At 49.7% G+C, this 14,383-nt stretch overlaps 1 protein-coding gene across 6 annotated transcripts in view; it reads right to left on the bottom strand.

The window, feature by feature from the left end:
• The window catches only part of LOC139350749 (dedicator of cytokinesis protein 3-like), a 149,099-nt gene that overhangs the window by 14,260 nt on the left and 120,456 nt on the right, over positions 1-14,383 (bottom strand). For all 6 annotated transcript variants that reach the window (XM_070992331.1, XM_070992349.1, XM_070992342.1 and 3 more), the window contains 18 exons: positions 12,410-12,498; positions 11,532-11,657; positions 10,409-10,533; positions 9,863-10,025; positions 9,310-9,416; positions 8,815-8,986; positions 8,549-8,646; positions 8,219-8,302; positions 7,880-7,980; positions 7,582-7,663; positions 5,972-6,142; positions 4,175-4,367; positions 3,785-3,912; positions 3,147-3,293; positions 1,788-1,886; positions 1,561-1,655; positions 1,286-1,361; positions 662-762 (listed from right to left, as the gene is read on the bottom strand). In XM_070992331.1, the coding sequence (XP_070848432.1) occupies positions 662-762; positions 1,286-1,361; positions 1,561-1,655; positions 1,788-1,886; positions 3,147-3,293; positions 3,785-3,912; positions 4,175-4,367; positions 5,972-6,142; positions 7,582-7,663; positions 7,880-7,980; positions 8,219-8,302; positions 8,549-8,646; positions 8,815-8,986; positions 9,310-9,416; positions 9,863-10,025; positions 10,409-10,533; positions 11,532-11,657; positions 12,410-12,498 (2,157 nt within the window). The remainder of the gene's footprint in view (positions 1-661; positions 763-1,285; positions 1,362-1,560; positions 1,656-1,787; positions 1,887-3,146; positions 3,294-3,784; positions 3,913-4,174; positions 4,368-5,971; positions 6,143-7,581; positions 7,664-7,879; positions 7,981-8,218; positions 8,303-8,548; positions 8,647-8,814; positions 8,987-9,309; positions 9,417-9,862; positions 10,026-10,408; positions 10,534-11,531; positions 11,658-12,409; positions 12,499-14,383) is intronic.

Below are 14,383 nucleotides of genomic sequence, written 5' to 3'. Positions count from 1 at the left end.
TGAGCAGATAAATTCACACTTGAATGGCTGACAGGAAATGCAGAGTGGCACGCCGTAAACAGGGAGTGATTCCTGACAGCCTCAGTGAGACAGAGACAGAGACAGACACAGAGACAGACACAGACACAGAGAAAGAGACAGACAAAGACAGCAAACTGAGAGTGAATTCTGTTCCCCATTTGTTTCATGTTGATTATGAACTACAGCAGAGAAACAACCTGAAATACAGACTGTCCTCTCTGCAGGACAGGAGGTCAAACCTCTGGGGACACGTCCTGGTGGTGATGATGTCTTTCCTACAGGACTTTGCTGTTCTCCCTCAAACGTCTCAATCAGGCTGTCGTTTGTCTGATTTTCCACCAGCTGTGGAGGCTCAGCAGAAGCAGCCTGAGGAAGCTGACTGAATTCAGCGTCTGGGGGCCCCGTCCCCGGGACCGCCGGGTGGGACATGAGCTTTCCTGGAGTAAAGACGCGTCCCTGCAGGACCCATAAAGTAGGTCGCCAAGTTTGCAGCGCTGCTTCCCTTCAGAGAGGAAAACAGATTCTTTCCAATTCTGACTCTCAGCGTTTTAGCTGCAGATGACACACGAGTCGAGGACGACAGCTACGGGACGGGCGTGTGTGTGTGTGTGTGTGTGTGTGTGTGTGTGTGTTTTCTTACTTGTCTAAGACCTTCTTCCTCTTTGCAGGACTCAGGTTTTCCAGCTGTAAACTGGGCTGGTTGATGTACAGCACGGCCAGGCTGAAGTAGGAGTTCCACACCTGCTCTCACACACACACACACACACACACACACACACACACACACACACACACACACACACACACACACACACACACACACACACACACACACACACACACACACACACACACACAGAGCATGTCCTCTCAGTGTGCTTCTTTTGATGAGTGTGTGAGCGTGAACATGAAACACATGGTTAGAGCTCTGCTGATTGATGATGATTCACTGTTTCCCTGGAGGCTAAAAAAGAGCCTCGAGCCTCCTGAGACGACGTTTCTTCCCTCTCGTGCACTGAGCGGCTTCACCTCCTGAGGAGGTCGACGCCTCCTGCTGCTCCTGCTGCCGTGCGGCCGCCTGCAGCCTCCTCTGACTGCAGCTCGCATGCTTTTCAGTGCATTGGCTGCTATTTGCTCACTACAGAGGAGTGGCGTGAGAGAAACACTCGACGACGCATTCATGGTGAAAATAAGGAGACTGGTTCCTGTCACGAGTGAAGAGAGACGCCACAGTAACACGCTTTGTGCTTAACACGTCACGTACCTTAAAGTCAAAGTCGGCCTCAGTGAAGTTCTTGTGCAGAGCAGGCGAGAGGTACTGAGCTGTGGTCAGGATGATGCTGCACGCACACACGCACACACACACACACACACACACACACACACACACACACACACACACACACACACACACACACACACACACACACACACACACACACACACACACACACACACACACACACACACACACAGTAGTTGGTAGCTGTAGCAGGTCAGTGCTGTCTAAGCTGGCGTGGAGGTTGCCTGGTGTCTTACTTGCTGGTGAGGAGCCTCATGACGTTCCAGTCGCGGGGGAAAATACTGAGCTTCATCAGGTTTCTGAACACACACAAAATCTTCAACAAGAACTCCTGAGGAGAGAGAGAGGAGATGAAGATGATGATGAAGGAGCGCTACCTTCATCTACAGTCACGTCATCAGACCTCTGTCTACATCACCAACAGAAAAGCAGCCCTCCGCCCGGCTGTCTCAGCCTCGGGTACCTTGAGCTCCTCCTTGCTCTGGAAGTTCTCCATCAGGCGCTGGAAGTGGATATCTGTCATCTGCCGCAGGAGGGACAGGAGGCAGGACACGTACTCTCCCTGCCAATAGGAAAGCAGGGCATAGGCATGTGAGCCAATCAGGTGGAAGCGGTCAGCAGTGAGCGAAGAATCAGAGATGATGGCGGCAGGATGAGACAGGCTCCTTCTCAAGCCGACCCCCGTCCAGCGTCCTCCGACACGAGCAGCAAACATCAGCATGGACGCTGACAGTTTGTCTTTTTTATTGCTGTATGTGCATCAGGATAAACAACCAATCACAGCTTTCGTTTTACTTAAATCCACCACGAAAAGTCCGTGGAAGGAAAACACAGCTTTAGATTTCTGAGCATAAATAATGTTCACAAAGCGGAGCTGAAATTTATGATCTTTGCTTCGTTTTCTTGCTTTTAATTAAGTTAACACAGTTTCATCTTCTGCTCCGCGCCAGCTGGACGTAAAAGGCCTTAACACAGCCCATAATAAGGCGTAAAGGGCGCTGCGGCGGACAGAGCGAGTCGAGACCGGACTGAGATGGAACCTGAGAAGAAACGAGTGTCAACAAGGAATGTTCATGCGACAACATGCAGGCAGAAAAACAAAGAATGAAACATGAAGATCAACGCGAGCAGGAGACAAAGAAGAACTTTAATGATAACGACTGAGCTGAACGAGCGTGCAGAGAGGAGGAAGAGGAGAGGGAAGAGGATGAAGGCTGAGGTGTTTCATTAGGGATGAATCCAAAGAGGTGAGGACGTGCTGGAGGACGGAGGAGTCAGTGACAGGATGGATGGATGGATGGATAATTGATGGATGGATGATGGATGGATGGATGGATGGATGGATGGATGGATGGATGGATGGATGGATGGATGGATGGATGGATGGATGGATGATTGATGGATGGATGATGGATGGATGGATGGATGGATGGATGGATGGATGATGGATGGATGGATGGATGGATGGATGGATGGATGGATGGATGGATGGATGGATGGATGGATGAGGGGAGGGCAACTAAATGAATACTGTGATAATTATCACATCATTAACTTTGAAGTTCACTGTATGAAACGTTAATATTCTGACTGTGCTGTTGACTTTTTTAACCCGTTTATTGAGGCAGATTTTGTTTGATTTGACCTCTTTCTCGTCATTCAGATGTGAGTGCCACCATGACAACATGACAGTACGTTGAACAGTAATATTAAAATATTGCCCGGCCCTGAGACAGGTGGACAGGTGGACAGGTGGACAGGCACAGGATGGGTGGAGGCAGCGGGAGGTGAAGCTGAAGAAGTCGTATTGTTAGTTACTAACAGTGATCTCCGCGGTGCACTGCGGACAGCGTTGACCCCTTACCGCCTCCTGCGATTGGCTCTTGCTCATGATTGACAGCAGGGTCTGCAGGAGGACGTCCAGCAGGGACTCGACCATCATCTCCACCTCCTCCTGCACCGACGTGTCCTGAGGAAGAGTGGACAGACGGTGTGACGGGACAGAATAGACGGAGGAGAGGTGAGATGAAGAAGAGGAGAAACAAAGAGGAAGGTCCAGTGAAACATGTCTCCTTCACACGAGTCAGTCCTCACAGACATCAGGCAGACACTCACTGGTGGATATTCACAAGCTTCTAAGGACATCATTAATCATGTGCTCTGTAAATCCAGCACTTCACTCTGAAGACAGACATCTCAGCAGCGGCTGAGCTGTCATGAAGTGGACGTCCACCATCACCACTGTGTGACATCACGGCCAGTCATAGGCCCCGTCTTCTCTGAGCTTCACTGAGACTGTCCCAACAGCACGAGGACACAGTTCACATGTGCACCACTGAAACAGTGTTTTACATGTATATACTGTACATCTATGAGTGAGTGTGTGTGTGTGTGTGTGTGTGTGTGTGTGTGTGTGTGTGTGTGTGTGTGTGTGTGTGTGTGTGTGTGTGTGTGTGTTACCAGTGAGCTGCTCTTGATAATAGAGAATATAGAGCTGAGTATCCCAGAGCAGATCAGCAGCTCTTTCTGCTGCCTCAGATGGAGATGGATGTGATGCAGGACGACAGGAAGCAGGATCCTTCGAGACTCTGAGGACACGGACACACACACGCACACGCACGCACATGCACACGCACACACACATTCATATTTACAGTTATACCAGAACATGGGCTCTGCAGCTGAAGGCTGTGATTGGTAACACCTGCATCTGTTTCCTGTTCAGGTGTGTAATCTGCAGGTGGCGTCTGGAGGATTCACTGTGCTGCATATATCACAAACTCACTGCTCTTTCAGAGTGCAAACGAGAGAAAAAACAGTGCGATGTGTTTCTGTTCAGACAGAAACTACCTGGGAAAGAGAAGAGCCTGCTGTCCACTGTCCGGGCTATGGACTGCAGTTTGACCACGTCCATGGACTGTCCGATGTGCACGGTGGACGGCATGCTGCCCAGCGTGCCGCGCACAAACTCTGCCACTTCTTGCACCGTGAACATCTGCAGCAGCTCATCAAAGATGGCCGGGAAGGAGTTCAACAGAGCGGCCTGAGGAAGACGAGGGAGAGCAGAGGGTGAGTGACGAGTGGACGGTAAAGACGCAGCGGGGCGTAAGGTTAATAATGTTAGGGTCTGTGCTCGTGGTGAGACGTGACCGTGACCATTCTGTAACACGACACAGCAGAGCAGAGGTGAGTTTCAGTGAACAGTCCAGAGCACAGAGCAGCAGACAGACAGGCGTCAGTGTGCTGAGGGACAGCTGTCCAAAGAGGGACGGAGGGAAAGTCATTAGCAGATAAGCAGTCACAACAAGATTAAAAGACTAAGACAAAAAGGACAGAAGAGGAAGCTGGTGGAGAGAGTGAGAGACGTTAATCTGACACGATGAGAAACTCACAGCACAGCAACAAATCTGATGAGAGCGGAGGACGTCCAGCGGACAGATGAGGACGGCGAGGCCGATAAGACTTTCAGCTTTTGGACCAAACGTGTGTTTGCAGCAGCTGGACTCTGGGTTTTTCAGGAGAGCGATGGTGAACGTGGCCGAACACACTAACACACAGCTCCACCGCCGCGTGAACACATATCCTGCCTGTCAGGACTGACCGACCACAGCTGCAAACCACAGCCGACGATGAAGATCTATATACAAGCTGCTTAGCAAGTGAATTCCCCAGATAAATAAAGCCTTATCTTATCTTATCTTATCTTATCTTATCTTATCTTATCTTATCTTATCTTATCTTATCTTATCTTATCTTATCTGTCTGCTGTCAATATGTTGCTTTCACTCATTCATTGCTGGGATGTGAGCGAGCAGCAGCTCCTCGGGAGTCCGTGTTTGTCCCCGCTGGAGGACGGAGACGTGGCTTTGTGACGGAGCAGTCGGTGCGGGTCACATGACACGTGTGTGACTGTGTATGTGAAAGCAGTCAGGACGTGTAGGATCACAGAGTGTGTGTGTGTGTGTGTGTGTGTGTGTGTGTGTGTGTGAGGTTAGGCTCACAAACGGCTCAACAGATGAATTAGGACTCTGGGCTTCACACAGGGGACGGGGGGGGTCGTGGTTTTCATCCAGACGTCTACTTACTGACAGCGGAGACGGCCGCAGAGCGTTGGAGCTCCAGGCCTGAGAGCAGTTGGCTTGCCCGCTGCCAGGAACCGGTCCTGGGGCGGGGGGCTGGGCTTGGCCCGGGGCGGGGGCTAGCGCTAAGGAAGCGGCGGGCCCGGTGGCGGGGCCCGGGCCTTGATTCGGGCCCGGACAGGGCTGGGAGCCCTGCGGTGTATGGGTGTGGAGGGAGGAGGCCCAGGAGGAACGACAGGGACCCAAAGGATGGAGCAAAGAATTGTGGGAGATTGGAAGAGGAGATGAGGGAAGGAAGCGAGGAAAGGTCCGAGGTACAAGCAGAAAGAGGAATGTGGAGGAGAGAAGAGTCAGATTAAAGCAGCTGAGAGGAAACAAGCAGAGGAAGAAACATTTCTAAACTAGGAGCAGACGAGAGGACGTCATGTGATCAAAGCCTGAACTACAGAAACACAACAGTCACATGACGACACGTCAGCTGTGAGAGAGCGCTTCAACACAAGATAAAAATAAAACATTAAAAAATCCCTTTAATGTTTGATGCTTAATGAAAAATGAATTCCCTGACCTGTGTGAAGATGAGGGTCTCTGAGTTGCGGCTGTCCAGGCTCAGGACGAAGCGGATGGACTGGAACAGTTCCTGGATGCTGGTCCTGAACTGGTCCTCCTCCATGCCGCAGGTGGCTCGAGAGTAAAGGATCCGCGACTGCACGATGAACTTGAACAGATACTCCAGAGCCTGGACACACACACACACACACACACACACACACACACACACACACACACACACACACACACACACACACACACACACACACAACATGAAGCTCCAGAACATTCTCCTCTCATTCACTTTGACTGTCATCATTTCATTCCAGGAGGACTGAAAACACCTTACAGAAAACACGAATATTTAATAACAAGACGAGCAGAAATAATTAGCTGAGTTCATTAAATGTAAATGTTTGATGTTAGATTTAGTTTTTAAACGGTCACACATGTTGATTCAAGCTAATTATTATATCTAGAGTCATCTGAAAGCAGTAAGCTGAGTATGAGGATCATCTTCGGTGTTTTTATGGTGTTTGCAGGATAAACAACAACAACTTTCTGTGCTTCTTAAAGGGTCAATGTGTGAACAGACGAGTAAAAAACTCAGATCTGAACCCAGATCAGCAGCAGCATGTGTCAGAGAAACACCCTCGATGATCTCACAGTGTGACTGTTTGAGTCGGATGAGTGGTTCGTTGTGCTGAGCAGCGTTTCTCTGCCACATGTGGGACACTCTGCACGTCTGCTCTGAGCAGAGGTGAACACGCCGTCAGCTTTCTGCTGGTCGGCTGAGCTGGAAGCTCTGCGCTTGATTCAGGATTTCTGCAGGAAGACGCTGCGCAGATAAACCTCTGAGGCCAGCAGCAGCAGAGGAACCACCGGAATAACAATCAGGATCTCTGCAGCTTCGTCTTTGTGGAAGTCAAAGGAAGAGAGGAACAGGTGTTCAGCAGGTGGAGGCCTTTGCATCCACCCATGTCTGCTCTCTCCCTGTGCTTCTCAGACATCAGTGTTTCCTGGATGAACAACAGCCTCCTGAGAGAAAGCTGAGATCAGTTTCAGTGACACTATGAATGAATTCACCATCGGGCGTCACTACTGAACAAATACTAACCTAAAGAGAAAGAAGAAAGCCAAGAAAGCTCTGTGCAACGAGAGGATTCTGCTAAGACCTGACAGTCAGTGCAGAGATCATCTGACTGAGACGTTTACACAGCGTGGAGCTACATTTGTTCTGCATGGATCAAACATGATAACACACAAAGTGAGAGTGTCTCTGCGGCTGAGAGAGGATGATGCTCGATGATCTCCAGAGCTACTGGATTTGAGTTAGTCGCAGAACAACCAAACTTTACACTGAAAAGGTTTGCATATGCACATTAATTACTGACCTGAGGCCTGTAAAGCTCTGCTGTGTTTGCTGCACAGCTCAGGACAGCTCATTTCAGTTCACAGACTAGTTGTAACAGCAAATGTAGAGTTTAAAAGGTGATGTGAAAAGTTAGCTGAGCCTAAAAAAACCTCTTTTACTCATTGTACTAGCAGTGAGTTTTATCCAGCCCTGAGGGTCAGAGCCACAGCCCTGGATGGACGCACTGACAAGCTTCGGCCGGCGGCTCTTACCCTCATGGCTTCCTGTATGTGGTCCTGTCTGACCACCTCTGCAGAGCGGTCCATGTACCACTTCAGACAGCGGATCAGCTCTCTGAAACACAACAGCACAGAGTGAAATGATGACTTAGGTGCACGGAAACGTACCGAGAATGAAAGGCAGAGCTTTGAAAAGATAAAGAACGTCAGGGGTGTTTGCAGACCACGACCACGCCGAGCTCTGACAGAGTCTAACAGAGCGAGCGTATCTCTGCAGCCAGCAGCGAGCCGGCCTGCGAGGTCGCGTCAGGGTAAAGACTCAAACGCTCACTTGTAAGCCAACGCGCCAGCAAAGTGCTTCTGGATGTACGTGTCCATCACCGGCCTGAAGTGGTAATATTTACTGTCCCTGAGCAGGTTGATGATGAACACCTGAAAGACAGACAGACACGTTCACATTGAGGGTGCTGCACGGATCAGAGACACCAAACAGGCTCAAACCCACGTTTGTCTCGTCTGTGATTGGCTGACTGTCAGACGAGCTTTCAGTTGGTTCTCTGTAGACTTCAGTCACACTATCAGTTACTCACAAAGTACTTAAAATGAGTGACATATTTATGTTTACTGCGCACACACACACACACACACACACACACACACACACACTTACCAACGACTGGAACACCAGAGGTCCGTATTTGTCAGTGTTGTCGTCCAAAATGGAAAATAATGTGTCCAGGATGTCTTGAAGAAACTGTTGCGCACATACACACACACACGCACACACACACACACACACAGCGAGTTACAGTCACAGTTGCTGTGTGAGACATTCAACTCCTGCGTCCTCGCCGCAGCTTTGTTAAGATACGAGCACAGCTGAGTGATTAAAGCATTAACAGAAATAAGTACATTGTGTTATTCATTGGTTTCTCACTTTCTTCTAATGTCACATTTCACGAGTGTCGGTTGTTTGTTCCTGACACAGATCTGAGCTCACCTTCACTATCTCCTCTCCGCTGACGTGTCGCAGCCGGCCGAGGATGTCCATGACCCGGTCCGGATGGGCTTTCCACTTCAGCAGGGCCAGCAGGTCCACTGGAAGACAACACCAACGTCAACTAACCCAGAAGACACCAGCGAACATGTGACGCGACAGCAGGAAAGCACTGAGCACACCATCAGGTCCAGAATCCACATGTCAAACAGGGTGAAGACATGTGCATGAGGACACCGGACAGAGCTGAAGGGGACGCTGCAGCGTACCGTTCTGAGTGAGCTTTGTGGACGAGAGCTGTGTGGAGATCCAGAACGTCTCCTTGGCGCTGCGCTGGAAGATGAGGCTGGAGGGGATGCTGGGGCAGCTGTTGAAGTCCTCCTTACAGCAGGGCAGGCCCAGGTAGAGGGCGTGGTTACTGAAGGTGGTGTTCTCGTCGCACTGAGGGACGAGGAGGACAAGTCTGAAGACAAACTCTCAGGTGACATCTGCACCTTCAGCATCTCAGAAAGCAAAAACAGGCTGCACAGGTTTAATGGATTCATGGCAGAAAACATGTTTTCTTTAAGTGGTACACTGTGTTCGCCTTCATTCATTCAAACAACGCTGAACTCAGTTTAACAGCATGAACAAACTCAAACGAAGGGTTAGGGTCAGCGCGGCACTTTGTGCTGAAGGTCCGTGACTGAAGCAAGAGAACAGGAAGTGAGCGGAGCGTGAAGACGGGAGCAGACAGAGCAGCAGTGACGCCGCGATGGTCTGACCTTGTAGACGTAGAGCTCATGGCTGTCGTCTGAAAGAGTGGTTCCATCCTCCCTCATCAGAGGAGTGAAGGCGAAACCAAACAGCTTCTTCTCTCCTTTGTCCTTCGCTGTGGAGCGAAAACAGCAAAGAATAAAACATCAGCAGAACGAACGGAGACAAAGACACGAAACAGAGTTCAGACTGAGCTCAGCCTCGGTTTTAAATGCTTCAGGCTGGAAATGAGGAACAAGACGGAGAGTTTAGAGACAACATGGAAACAGATGAGAGACAACCTCAGCTGTCAGATCAGCTGTTCAGGCTGATAATGTGAATACATGATGGAAAAGCACGTCAGTCCCACCATGTTTCTACAGCAGCCCAGAGCAGACAAACCAAACACTGACTCTAGAGACTCTCACTTTGTGAGTTTTTGTGACCACTGTGGGTTCTCCTACACGCTTGGAAAGGGAGGGGTGATGTGAGGGGTGTTCAGGTCCTCCGAGTCACCTCTACACATTCCAGAATCATCATTAAAATCCACCACTAATACGACCAGCGAGTCCAGTTACTCACTGGAGCAGTGCCTGAACTCGAAGCGAAGGTGGGACCCTCTGAATCGGTCGATGGGAATCGGCAGTTTGATCACTTCACTCCATCGAGGGCTGTTGTTGTGGTAGAGCACGAAGGAGCGATGCTCCGGCACATTGGGCTCACCTGAACCCAGACTGATGCAGTCCTGCCGAGAGGGAAGAGAGACGGCAGCTCAGGTTTGAGAAAAACGAGACGAGGGGAAATACAAACGCCTCGGACGAAAATCGTTCAATGATCTTTGATGCAGCTCGTTCTCAGACATGTTCACGGCTCGTGGGTATGAACGTGCTGGCAGTGGAGCAGCTGCCGTCCTCCATGTGGCTGTGCTGCTGTAACAGGAAGGACGAGGACGCCAAACAGTGTGTGTGTGTGTGTGTGTGTGTGTGTGTGTGTGTGTGTGTGTGTGTGTGTGTGTGGGAGTGCTTCTTTAGTGGCTGAACCTGAACTCTGAATCCTGTCCTGAGATGGTTTTCATGCCCTGAGAAGTAGCTTCAGAGTGAGGCATGTGTGGCAGCGCCGCGTCTCTACCTTGAGGATCTCTCCATCGGCGTAGAGCACGTAGACCGTGACCTCGATGTTCTTCTGAACGCTCTTCCCTCCTCTCTCAAAGTCCCCCCGCTCCAGCGTCAGGTACAGGTCGTTCCGGATGTCACCTGGGACGGAGACGGACAAACACGGTCAGATAAAAGCTGACAGTATGTTCCACATTTCAACCAAAGAGACCTGACAAACTTTCTGCTCTGTCTGTTCCGGAGGGCAGTTTGAAGGCGACGTTCATCTCTCACATTGAGAGAATCCACCATCGTCATAGAGCGTCTTCTTGGGTCACATGGTGCAGTTACGTGTCCAGTGCTCTGGGACTGATAAAACATGTCCTGTTCATGTCCATCACACTGAGCTCGCTGCAGACGCTTCAGAGGGAGGTGAGAAAACGCTTTGTGTGTTCTGGGACAAACAGCCTTTCAACACATTCAGGAAACAGACTTTTTAGAGGATGATCGAGAATGAAAGACTCTCTCAGCCACTTTCATAGAAGAGCAGGTGCAACTTCTGAAGGTCAGAGGAAAGAAACTTATCAAAAAGTCAAATAAGATGTATGAGGACACGATGACATGCTGGCAGAAAACAAAGTTTACTGAGGACAGACATGACTGAACACTGAAAAATGCTTCTAAACATCACCAGCTTTCCTCGAGCACAGTGCCTCAGCGACGCTGTGCTGGTGTGTCTGCACATGCATGATCAGCAAGCTAAAGCCAAACGCTGACGCCTCCTCACTCCTCATTTTCACCTTTTCTACACCTGAAACACAAACTGCTGCGTCTCTGTGTTTTACTGAGCAGCTCCTGGACACTGCTGTTAGCTGAAACGATCCGTGATCAGTGACGCTCTGTGTGTGAATCCAAAGCTTCAGGATGAAGCGTGGCCTCGTTCTGGAGAAGCTGCAGCATCCACACCCAGATGAGATGGATGCGTCTTCATCAGGCTGCAGCAGAACTTTAAATAATGAGTAAAAACTGACTCGTCGAACATTTCGACAGCTGACCCTGATTCTGTCTCAATCCTCCTCTTGATCGTGATTCGCTCTCATCCCATAAAAAACGGCCCAAGCGCCTCGTCGTGCTGTGATTGGGCACGGTGGCCGACTCACCTGGCATGATGACATCAGGGAAGCCCAGCTTGCGCGTGATGGCCACACCTCTGCTGAAGATGAGCGGGTTCTCTCTGCGGACCTGCTCCATGTCGCCCCTCAGCAGCTGCAGGGAGATGATCAGACCTGCAGGAGGAGCAGCAGAAGCACCACCCGTCATATCTGTGTGAGGTTATTCTCCAACCAGCACTGATTTTAACTGGTTCATGTTTAGAAGTCACATCAGAAACCTGAGCTCTGAACCTGAAGAGCCTGTCAGTGCCCAGGTGAGCTGCAAAGAACAGCAACCACAATAAAACACTTAGAGTCTGCTGGATAACAAATGAGGGAAGATGTCAGTTTGATATCACTGGAATAAAAGTGCCAACAGCCAAAAACCGTCTTTCAGTGAGACGATAAACTGCAGCATCATCGTTAAAGTCAAACCTCTGGGACATCAGGCTTCACAGAGTCGCTGCTGGGAGCTTTGTGTTTGTTTCCTGACCGACTTTATGAGACTTCATGTGTCCAGCTGAGTTTCTGAGTGTGGATGAAATGTGTTGACAGTGAGGCTGCAGGACGAACCTCTGCTGTGTGACAGCTCACAGGGCGACGTGAACATGGAAGAGACAAACGGTGCACTTCTGATGATTCGGGGTGAACTTACAGTAAGATTACAGTAGGTGTGAACAGCTGACTGCAGCCATCTTTAAAATAACTAGAATCGACTCAAAGTGAACGTTTGTGCTAAATCTGAAGAAACTCCCTGAAGCTTTTCCTGAGATGTCACCATGTTGCTGCTGCAGATGCATAAAAAATCATTTCTTTCCAGGAGCTCATTCTGCAAACACAGACACACTGGATCCATGTGGGGCCGACACACACGCTGTCCGTCCTACCGTAGTTGGTGCTGGGAGCCGTGTATTTGGTGCTGGACTTGCGGATGATGTTCTCGTGGATCTGGTACCATTCGGTCTCGTTGTTACACCTGAAGAACAACAACAAACCTCAGGTGTTTTTAACCAGAACATTTTCTGTGAGCACACATAAAAACACGCCAGAGGCTGGTCTGGTTTTTACTCCACACTCTAATACTGAAGAAGAAAACTCCGAGTTTGGTATTATTCAAACAAATAAAAGGCAGCTTAAGTGCACTGAGTTCACACGACTGCAGCGAAAGCAGCACGACGGCGCCGCTGCTCCTCCATGCAGAGCAGCTCCTGGCTGACTGTTGCTGTTATTTTGTTGCTGGCTGACTGTTGTATGATGTCAGAAACATTTTAGTGTGTTCAGTCACTTCAGCATCACCAGAGGTTTGAGAAGCTGGAGGCCTGAGGTGCACAGACAGGATGTGTAAGCACCCATGAAGCATGAGCCATCCTCAGGAGTTCAGCTAAGGCTGCTGTGAGCCATGACACACACACACACACACACACACACACACACACACACACACACACACACACACACACACACACACACACACACACACACACACACACACAGTCACAGTTACATCATGTGACTGTGAGAGCTGCAGGGCTCCTGCAGGCAAGTCTTCAGAAGTTTCAGCCGAGGGGGATTCCCTCATGTCTGCCACCCACCGTGTGTGTGTGTGTGTGTGTGTGTGTGAATGGCAGAGTGCTGATGGCGTTATAAGACTGCAGAGACGACTGTGACGGTGGCTGAGAGAGAGAGAATAATGTCACAGGAGGTAAAGAATAGACAGACAGAGAGAAGAGAGGAAGGAAAAGGTCAGCGGTTCAGGAGTCAAAAGAACGAGAGCAAAGATGTGATGAAAATATCGTCTGTGTCACCTCCTTCATTGACTCTTTCTGTCACGTCCATTTATTCACTACATCTTTCCAAAATGTCACCACAGAGCTGTGTGTGTGTGTGTGTGTGCGTGTGTGTGTGTGTGTGTGTGTGTGTGTGTGTGTGTGTGTGTGTGTGTGTGTGTCTGTGTGTGTGTGTGTGTAGGGTAATGACACCCTGTTCATAGCTTGCTGTATCTTCTTCTTTCACCTGTTGGTACAGAAACGTTTACCTGAGTGAGGAGGCGTGCTTCACCCCGCTGCTGGGCGACTTTTAAAAGCTGTGATTGGCTGACACTACCGTCTGTAATGCACATCTCTGTTGGTAGGCGTACTTTAACAGTAGCCTACAGAATGTTTGAGAACATCTGCACAGGATCCTGTCTAGTTATTTTCTTCTGTTTGCGTCCCTGCTGGCTTTCTGAGTGTCGGTGTGACCTGATGTGTGTCCACCACAAACTCAACTCTCCCATCAGTCACACCAACAGCAGCGAGGAAGCTCGCGAAGGCCATGAAAGCCCTTCTGTGAACCAAGGTAGAGACATCTAGTGGAGAAGAGATGAAGTGCGCCTCAGACTGGCTGATAACTGCTGATGAAGGTTGAGACGCACTAAAGTCATCACAGCTGCCAGACATGGCAGTGTTAAGATCACTCTGCCTTCTGGAGCTGAGTGTTATGTGTTGATGGGAGACGTGAGCACATCTGGAATGAGACGACCACAGACATCGTCCCTGAGACGACCACAGGCATCGTCCCTCATCTGCTGCGTTTCGCTGACTCACTGTCATTCAGTGCTGAGAGGAGATTTCTCCTTCCTCTTTCTCTTCCTCCATTTTCACCCTCTGCCTCCTCCTCCCTCCTGCTAACAGCGTTTACCTTTGGAGCTCTTTGCAGGGCTGAGATGCTTTGTGAATAACTTTTATCTTCATCGAGTCTGAACTGTGAGGGGAGATTCTTAGAAAACACCATCGTTCTAAGAATTTTCTGAGAATTTCGTCAGTAAGAGCGACTCTTTGCACGACGAAGTTTCATGATGGAGCTTCAGTATTTGACTCACT

The sequence above is a fragment of the Chaetodon trifascialis genome, chromosome 3 (genome assembly GCF_039877785.1).
Source record: "Chaetodon trifascialis isolate fChaTrf1 chromosome 3, fChaTrf1.hap1, whole genome shotgun sequence".
In the NCBI taxonomy this organism is placed as follows: Eukaryota; Metazoa; Chordata; class Actinopteri; order Chaetodontiformes; family Chaetodontidae; genus Chaetodon; species Chaetodon trifascialis.
The sequence above is the reverse complement of the archived record's forward strand: the minus strand, read 5'-3'. Positions and strand labels throughout refer to the sequence as shown.